Genomic DNA, 9,382 nt, shown 5'->3' with positions numbered 1-9,382 from the left:
ACGTGCTTGGTAGGCTGGTGCCTGGAGCCGGCCTTGACCGGGATCATATGGCATTCACCCAAGAGTTCTGAAAGAACTCAAATGTGAAATTGCAGAACTACTAACTATGGTTTGTAACCTGTCCTTTAAATTGTCTTCTGTACCCAATGACTGGAAGATAGCTAATGTAACGCCAATATTTAAGAGGGCTCTAGAGGTGATCCTGGCAATTACAGACCGGTAAGTCTAATGTAAGTAACCAGCAAAAGAGTTGAAACAATCGTAAAAAATAAAATTGTAAGACACATAAAAGAACATAAATTGTTGTGCAAAAGTCAACATGGTTTCTGTAAAGGGAAATCGTGTCTTACTAATTTATTAGAGTTCTTTAAAGGGGTCAACAAACATATGGACAAGGGGGATCCAGTGGATATAGTGTACTTAGATTTCCAGAAAGCCTTTGACAACGTCCCTCACCAACGGCTCTTATGTAAATTAAGTTGTCATGGGGTAAGAAAAGGTTCAGAGAAGGGCAACTAAAATTATTAGGGGTTGGAACGGGTCCCATATGAGGAGAGATTAAAGAGACTAGGGCTTTTCATCTTGGAAAAGAGGAGACTAAGGGGGAATATGATAGAGGTATATAAAATCATGAGTGATGTGGAGAAAGTGAATAAGGAAAAGTTATTTACTTGTTCCCATAATATAAGAATTAGGGTCCACTAAATGAAATTAATGGGCATCAGGTTTAAAACAAATAAAAGGAAGTTCTTCTTCACACAGCACACAGTCAACTTGTGGAACTCCTTACCTGAGGTGGTTGTGAAAGCTAGGACTATAACAGCGTTTAAAAGGGAATTGGATAAATTCATTAAGGTTAAGTCCATAAATGGTTATTAACAAGGATGGGTAAGGAATGGTGTCCCTAGCCTCTGTTTGTCAGAGGGTGGAGATGGATGGCAGGAGAGAGATCACTTGATCATTACCTGTTAGGTTCACTGCCTCTGGGGCAGCTGGCATTGTCCACTGTCGGTAGACAGGATACTGGGCTGGATAGACCTTTGGTCTGACCCAGTATGGCTGTTCTTATGTTCTTATGAATGCAGGGAACAGGACTAGATGACCTCACAAGGTCCCCTTCAGTCCTATGATTCTATGACTTTGGCACGAAAATGGCAGATTAAATCCAGTGTTAAGTAATGCACACTGGAAAACATAATCCCAACTATTCATACAAAATGATGGGCTCTAAATTAGCTGTTACTATTAAAAAAAATCTTAAAGTCATTCTGGATAGTTCTCTGAAAACATCCACTCAGTGTGCAGCAGCAGACAAAAATGCCCATGAACCTGCATTATAAACATTGTAATTGTAATTACATGGTGATGGTAAAGAAAGGGAAGGATCTTGTTATTTTCCTGAGCTGCCACATGTGTCCTGCAGAGTAATAAATAAAACTAGTCTCCATCTCTCTTCTGTTTCTCCTTCCATAACCATCGCCCATTGGCCTTCCCTCTGCAGTGTACATCTACAGAAGAAATGTCCAACCAAACCATCGTGACTGAGTTCCTTCTCCTGGGATTCTCTGACGTGCGGGAAGAGCAGATTTTACACTTCCTGGTGTTTCTAGTGATTTACCTGGCAGCCATGGTGGGAAATCTTCTCATCATCACCGTCATAGCCCTCAACCAGCACCTTCACACCCCCATGTATTTTTTCTTGGGCAACTTATCCTTCCTAGACCTCTGCTACATCTCAGTCACGGTCCCCAAGTCCATGTCTGACTCCCTAACCAACAACAGACTCATCTCTTTCTCTGGATGTGTCACCCAAGTCTTTTTGGTTATAACTTTTGCAGCAGCAGAGCTGGCCTTTCTCACGGTGATGGCATATGATCGCTACATTGCAATCTGCCACCCTCTGCATTACAAGGTGACTATGAACAGAGGTGCATGTGCCCAGTTGGCAGTTGGTTCATGGATCAGCAGCATGATGTGCTCTGTATTACAAACAGCTAATACCTTTAGGTTACATTTCTGTAGGTCCAATGTTATCGCTCAATTTTTCTGTGATATCCCACAGTTACTAAAGATTTCTTGCTCTGATACAAACGGTAATATAATAGTCATGATTGCCCTTGGATCAGTTCTAGATGTGGTCTGCTTTCTATTGATAATTGTGTCCTACATTCACATCTTCTCCACGGTGATGAGAATCCCCTCTGAGCAGGGCAGGTACAAAGCCTTCTCCACCTGCATCCCACACCTGGTTGTTTTTTGTTTATTTATCAGTACAGCATCATTTACGTACATGAGGCCCAGGTCAATGTCTTCAACATCTCTAGACCTGATGGCTGCTGTGTTGTATTGTGTGGTGCCACCACTAATGAATCCAATCATTTACAGTCTAAGAAACAAAGAGATAAAAGGGTCTCTATGGAAAATGATAGGCAGGATATTTTTTCTCAAGAGAAATGAACTTCTCACACTGAAGTCTTAGTGTCCACCTGGAATTAAGTATTCCCATGTTGCACCTTATATAATAGCTCCGACAGACTTTGTTTGAGGACCACCCTATGTTCATGTTAGGATCAGAAACTGACATTTTGCATTTTCTGATTTTGGCTGAGATTTTTTAAAATCTAAAAAAAATATGGTCTAAAGCATCCTCAGAAGCCAAAGTCCCATTTTGAAACAAGACTCAGGCACTTCTGAAAATTTTACTCGTAGTAGCTCAAATCCCAATGAGTTTTCAATAGAATGTGGGAATCTAATTATCTTTTGGTCCCTTTGAAAATCCCAAGAAGAACTAATTGCAATTTTTCCATTTTCTAGTTTGAAATATCCACTTAAAATGAATTTTTTATTTCAAAATCTCATTTCCAAATTTTAAAAATTTGTGGTTTTTTTCATTTCAAAGTGCTAATTCCAAAATTTTACAAAATTGAAATAATTTGAATGGTCATTTTGACTTAAAATGTCATTTTAATGTTATTTTAAGTCACACAGACAATTTGTAATGATTATTTTCATTGCTGTTTTGTAGCTATGTTGGTCCCAGGATATGAAAGAGACAAGGTGGGTGAGGTAATATCTTTTATTGCATCAACTTCTATTGATGGAAGAGATAAGTTTCCAGGCTATCTGAAGAAGAACTGTGTAGCTCGAAAGTTTGTCTCTTCCACCAACAGAAATTGGTCTAATTTATAATGATAATTTTTATTTTCAGCTGACATGTCTAAATGAAAGAATTTTCACTGGAACGTCAACACATTTTATTTTGTTAAAAAAAAAGAAGGAAATAAATTAGAATTTTTGGTTTTGACATTTCCCAATTAAATTTTTAAGAACTTTTCATTCAGTGAAAATTTTTGATGTTTCTATTTTCACCCCATATAACATGAAAACAAACCTCAAAATACCAGAATATCTCGCAGAAGTTTCTGTTTTACAATGAGCTGTAAACCCCAGGCTTTTACACTAACAACATTTTCACTATGACATTGCAAGGAGCAGGCTGCTGACCTCTCCACACCTCAGGAGAAAGGTCTGAGGCGGGAAAAGGGGCCAGTGGGGACTTCATGACAAACAACCCCTCCCCACAACTTTCAACCGAATATGTAATTTTCTATTTGGAAATATCACTACCGTGTCTCATGGGAGTTGCAGTTCGTGTGCCTCAAACTTCCGTTCTGTATGGGACAGGTTCCATGAGTGGATAATATCTGCACCACAGGATTCCTTCTTCCTAAGCCACTGTGGTGCATCATGGGAGTCCCACAGCTGCAATGCATCATGAGGGGATGTAGTCTAGCTAGAGATTTCAGCCAATAAAGAAGAATATGACCACAAGATAAGCAAATTACATCTCCCATGGGACACTGAGGTGGCATTTCCAAGTAGACAGATTCACTTTTCACCTGAAAGTTTCAAATTTTCAGACAAAAAGTGTTTTGGGTTGGGGTGCTGGTTTTCCAGAGGTAGCAGGCATTTTTTACAAAAAGATCCACGTGGTTGAAAAATGAATTTTCTATCAAAAAACAGATTTGCCAAAAAAAATTCAAACAGTTTTACTTGTGACAGCAGCACAGAGAGACAGATGCTATACCCCAGCTATACCCCAATCTTCTTCCCACTGGAGTCCATTGGCTCTCCATGAGTTCTGGGTACAGCTGGTTGGGAATTCTCCATTAGAACGATTTTCTAATGTAAAATTCCCTTCACAAAATCAAAATTTTCCATGAGAATATTGAGGTGTTCAGTGATCCCTCTGTGATGAAGGAGCCTGCAAGAGCTCTGCTTCATTCTGTGTACAGTTCCAGCTGGTTGAGCATAACAACAAGAGCTTCTCAATGTGCCTCTTTCCGTATTCTCTATGTGGGAAGCTCAGCCCTTACGGGCGCAGCCTCCAATACCCTCAAAAATTTCAAAATTGGAAAATACAATTGATTTTCCATCAGGAACATTGCAATGACGGCTCCCTGCCAGCCTGCCTGCCTGGAAGGCCCTTGCCGATGTTTACATTTACCCTTACATGTAGCCAGAAAGTGCAATTAGCAAGAACCTTCCAGGTGAGCTGCTGGAGAACTCAGAAATGGCAAAACATTTAATTCTGATGAAAACTAATGTTAGTCAGAACCCAGAATTCCTGTTCCATAGTAATTTCCAAAGTTTCCTCATTATTATTATTACTCTGAATCAGAACAAAAAATAAATAAACATTTCAGAACACCTTCCAGAACAAAATTCTGAAATTGCATAGAGAAAAAAATAGAAAAGACAGCCAGCCAGCCTGCCTTGTTTCCTTTAAAAGTTTTAATGGAATCAACACGTTCCTATGGAACTGTTCTGTTAGAAAATTTACAATCCGTTCTAGTTCCAATGTTTCAAAATGAACTATTTCATTTCAAAATGTCAATTCAAAATGAAAACAGTTGAATTTCAAGTGACATTTCGACTGGGTTCTAGGGCCATCAATACGCTTGTTAATTGTTGGACCTTGAACAAGCCATATCCCCTTCCCTTGCCTCAATTTCTCCATGTTGAAATGGAGACAATGACACCAGCTGAAATTTATTGGGAAATGGAATTTCCAATCCATGCAAACTCCAGAAATGGCCTTTCATCCCTAATCAGAACCAAACATTAAAATGTACTGATTTTTTTCTAAAATATTTCATTTCCTAATCATCAGAATTACCTTTTTGAAACAAAACATTTTAATAAGTTTCAAATGTCTCTTGTTGCCTTGATCATTATACTACATTATGTTATACATTATAGTATAATATATGCAATATACATAAATTATAATATAACATACAAGTCAAATGATAAATTTAAAATGCAACATTTTGACCAAATTGAAACAAATTGTTTTGCTAATTTCCCTTAAAAAATCAATATGTTCCCAGGAAAAGTGTTTATTTCATTGAACTTGCACTTTCCAACTGAACACAGTTCCACTGAAAAGTTTTCAAAAAGCTGCAATATTAACCTGCTTTGAAAAGTGCTTTCAGATCGATATGTGTATGTATGTAAAATCGATGACCCTTTCATTTAGAATTTCGCACCTAACACCAAAATGGGGGGACACGAGGAGCTGTTCCTTAGGGCTGCATTTGCTTTTTACAGTTATCTGCCAATCATGGAAGGAGATCACTAGAGTTGGTACCTAAGTGAATTCCATGGGATTTAGGGTGAAAAGTTTCAAAAGTGTGTAAGTGAGGTAGGAGCCTAGGTCCTATTGAAAGTTGGCGGGACTCTTAAATCATTTAGGGACAGTTTTTTAAATCTATTTAGGTGTCCAGGGCCAAAGTTTTAAAGATATTTAGGCACCTCGTTGGATTTTGAAAAACATCTAGTAATGTCAAAATGAAGCATTTTGTTTCGTCCCAAGAAAATTTGTTTAAACTTTCTGGCATTTTGACAAACACCAAAGGAGTCATAAAAAGGTGGTGAAGGAGCAGGTGTTCATAGTGGAGTTGTCTCCCTTATAAGATTTAGCTCAGTTCTCAGGGCACATTTCTACAATGTGGGAGACCACCATGCAAACGTTGTTTCCTCATCAGGCAGAGGGAGGAATTTTACTTGTGTCTCCCACAGCCCAGGTGAGCGTCCTAACCACTGAGCTAAACTTTCAAGGGACATGGTGCCTTCTTTAGCCATTTTGTGAATTTAGCTCTCCTTCTCCTTGCTCTTGTCAAAATTCCTGAAATTCAAAACATTTGTGGGGAGGGTGCGGGAGGGTGAAAATAGAACAAAATGTTTTATTTTGTTTCAATTCTTTTTTCCTATTCACCAATTTTTTTTAAAATGTCATTTCTCATTCCACCTGAAATGGTTTTTTATATTATTTTTCAAATTGCCAATGAACTGAAAAATCCATTATTCGACCAGATCTATTTTTTACTTCAGTTGATGATTAGCATTCAACCTGTTTCTCACACAAGTAGCCTTTAATCATGTATGGTGTTCATTTAATTTCAAAAGAACTATTAGAGTGAATTAAGTACAGCAAGATCAGACATGATGATATGAAAAATGAGAGCTGGTAGCCCTTGTGATTTTGGAGGCGTTCTAAAACATCTCTAAGGGTTTTACAGACCTGTTTTTGCATTTTAATATTGTGACAGGGTCAGACCAGACAGCTACAGGAGAGTGCAGGAAGGAAGATATGTTAGATTCAACCTGTTCGGATCCTGGAAGTGGGCGGGCTCTTAATGACCTTCCCCAGCCTAAAGGGAGGATCCACAAGGTCTTGGATCTCAATTAATTACGGGGAACAACTAAAGATATAACAGGCACAGGAGTGAGGTCACAGAGCTAAATGAAGGGAACCTGACAGGGACACCGAGGAGAGAACCCCAGACAGCTCCCACTGCTCCTCAAAGTCATTACGGGAGCCAGTAGACGCTGCCCAGAGGAACTCTGCCTGGATGCGTGAGGCCAGGGAGGAGTGGAAATAGGCCCCACAGTGGCAGAGCACCCCCTCATCCAGCATCTTCCTCCTGGTGTTGTAGATGGCTATTTTGGGTAGGGCCAGGAGGAGGTTGACAAGGAGGTCTCACGACTTAGTGGGGCCATGGATAGGGTGTGCAAAAATAAACAAATGTGGGGAAAAATGAAGCCAGAACCTCAGCAAGAGGTTCTGGAGGAGCAAGAATAGGGGCTGCAACCTGGTGCACTCCAGATACTCATGCGCCAGGGTCTCCTTCACGCCTCATAAGGGGCAGGTGTCCGGGATGGGGGTGAACTGTGCCAAGAACACTCCTGTGCTCAGGGCTCCGTGAAGGAGCCACCAACAGATATCCCCAGCGGACTTCAGCACCAGGGTGGAGTATAGGCTGGCCCACCATGGTTCCTCAACCTCTAGAGGTGGTAGGAGGTCCCACCACTTCCTGACGGGGCTGGACGTGAGGATAAGGGTGTGAAGGATGTGGAGCATGAGCGTGTACAGATGTTTCCTGTAGTGTACAGATGTTTCCTACAGGAGGTTGGACTAGATGACCTCCTGAGGTCCCTTCCAAACCTGAGATTCTATGATTCTATGATTCCTTGGCATGATCTGGAAATGAGCCGGCTTCAATTTGTCCAGCTGGCTCACGGTAAAGTGGTGGAATGGCTGGGTGGGTCCCTATTGGAGGAGCCCAATGAAAAGTTCCGGAGGGTCTGAAGGGACAATTAATAGTAGTATTTATGTATATCACGGCTGTGATTTCATGCCCTATTCAAGATCCCAGCCTTATTGTGCTCGCCAGGGCTTGCACACACAGGATGAGATGCTCCTGACTCAATGGCATTACAGTCTAAAGACATAAAGGAATCAAAAAGTGGGAAGAGAAACCAAGGCACAGAGAAGTGAGGTAATTTCCCCAGGCCACACAGTAGGTACATGGCAGACTGAGGTCACAAATCTACATCTCCAGTTCCTGATCCACCAGACCTTGCTGCCTCAGGCTAGGAAGGAAGGAGAACAGAGCAGCTATACTATCTAAATGCAGCTGCATGGCTGAACAGGGTCCCTGAGGAGAACTTAGCATGTATATTGTACTGGATGATTAATATGCAGTGAGAAAGAAGCAGCTACATTGTATAAAGGGGAAAGAAGTCAGCAGAACTTCTGCAGCTGCAAAGGGGCAGCCATACACTATAAAGACCTCTAGGTGGCTGCAGAATACAAGGGATAGAAAAGGAGCAGCGACAGGGTTAGATTCTCAGTTCTAGTGAGCTGATGTAGCTCTGATAATTTCAATGGGGCTACTACACCCATTTCCCGCAGCTGGGGATCTGGCCCTTTGACTCCAGTGGAGCTATGGCTGATTCCCAGCAGCTGGGTCTGCCCCACTGATCCAATGGAGCTACATCAATTTACACCAGAGGAGAATGTGGCCCACTTACTCCACTGGAGCTAGGTCAGTTTAAACCAGATGGCAATCCGGTCCGTTATCTTCAATGGAGCAACCTTATTTTACACCAGTGGAGAACGTAGCCAATTATGTTTTATTGGGGAGCAAAGGGAAAGGTTGATAAATGGGCGGAGCATATTAGCCAGTAGATATCAGCAGATGATACCTAATGTGAAAGAGAGATTTGCAGTAACCTCTAAATGGCAGCATTGTGTCCAGAACGAGTCATGGACTGCTAGTTCTTGAAAAAAAGGACGACTATTGTGCATTGTAATGGACCATTATCCCTCAGAAAGGTAAACTATGCTTCATCACAACGGGAATCATTTCCCCCCAGAGACTCATGAGGCTGTTTCACTAAATGCAATTACATTTGGGTAAAAACAACTCAAGTCACACCAGGCATTGGTAAGAGCAGAGCTCTGGAGACACAAAATTGTCCATAATAATAATGGGTTGGGTTTAAAAGCTTGGGACTCATTTGTACTTATGAAAATCTTTGTACTGGACAGGGAATAACAATCTCCCAGAATAAAGAAGATGTGGCTACACTTATTCTTTCCCCAAAACATCATATTATTCAGATCAGAGTGGGACAGCTTTCCTCAGAAAACTTACTGATGGAAATGCTTCCCTGTGGGAACCAGATGTGGACAATATACTGTGATGCATAATTGCAATAGACTATGTAGTTGCTCCTTTTGTATCCCTTGTTTTCTATAGACTATGCCAGGATGTTTACATTAATTGATGTGTGTACACACACAAATGTGCATGTGTATCCTTCAGCACAAACCACTGTTCTCTTCTGCCTGGTTTCAGAGGTTCTGAATTTGCTCTTTTTTACATTGTGTAGAACAGGTTTTCTTCAGCTCAAGTGATGGCCAGTACTTCCAAAGCCACTATAGAGTTGTCATCTGGCAACCAGGAAGGCTGGGGAAGGAAGCGAAGGGAAATAAGCACCCAAATCACAGTTGGACGTGGATGCCTAACTC

At 41.0% G+C, this 9,382-nt stretch overlaps 1 protein-coding gene across 1 annotated transcript; it reads left to right on the top strand.

The window, feature by feature from the left end:
* Positions 1-1,519: 1,519 nt before the first annotated feature.
* Positions 1,520-2,479, top strand: LOC123346938 (olfactory receptor 14A16-like). The gene has a single exon (XM_044984375.1). The coding sequence runs from the start codon at positions 1,520-1,522 to the stop codon at positions 2,477-2,479; it is 960 nt and encodes a 319-aa protein (XP_044840310.1).
* Positions 2,480-9,382: the final 6,903 nt, after the last annotated feature.

The sequence above is a fragment of the Mauremys mutica genome, chromosome 12 (assembly GCF_020497125.1).
Source record: "Mauremys mutica isolate MM-2020 ecotype Southern chromosome 12, ASM2049712v1, whole genome shotgun sequence".
Lineage (NCBI taxonomy): Eukaryota > Metazoa > Chordata > Testudines > Geoemydidae > Mauremys > Mauremys mutica.
Note: the sequence above shows the minus strand (reverse complement) of the source record. Positions and strands in the feature narration are given on the sequence as shown.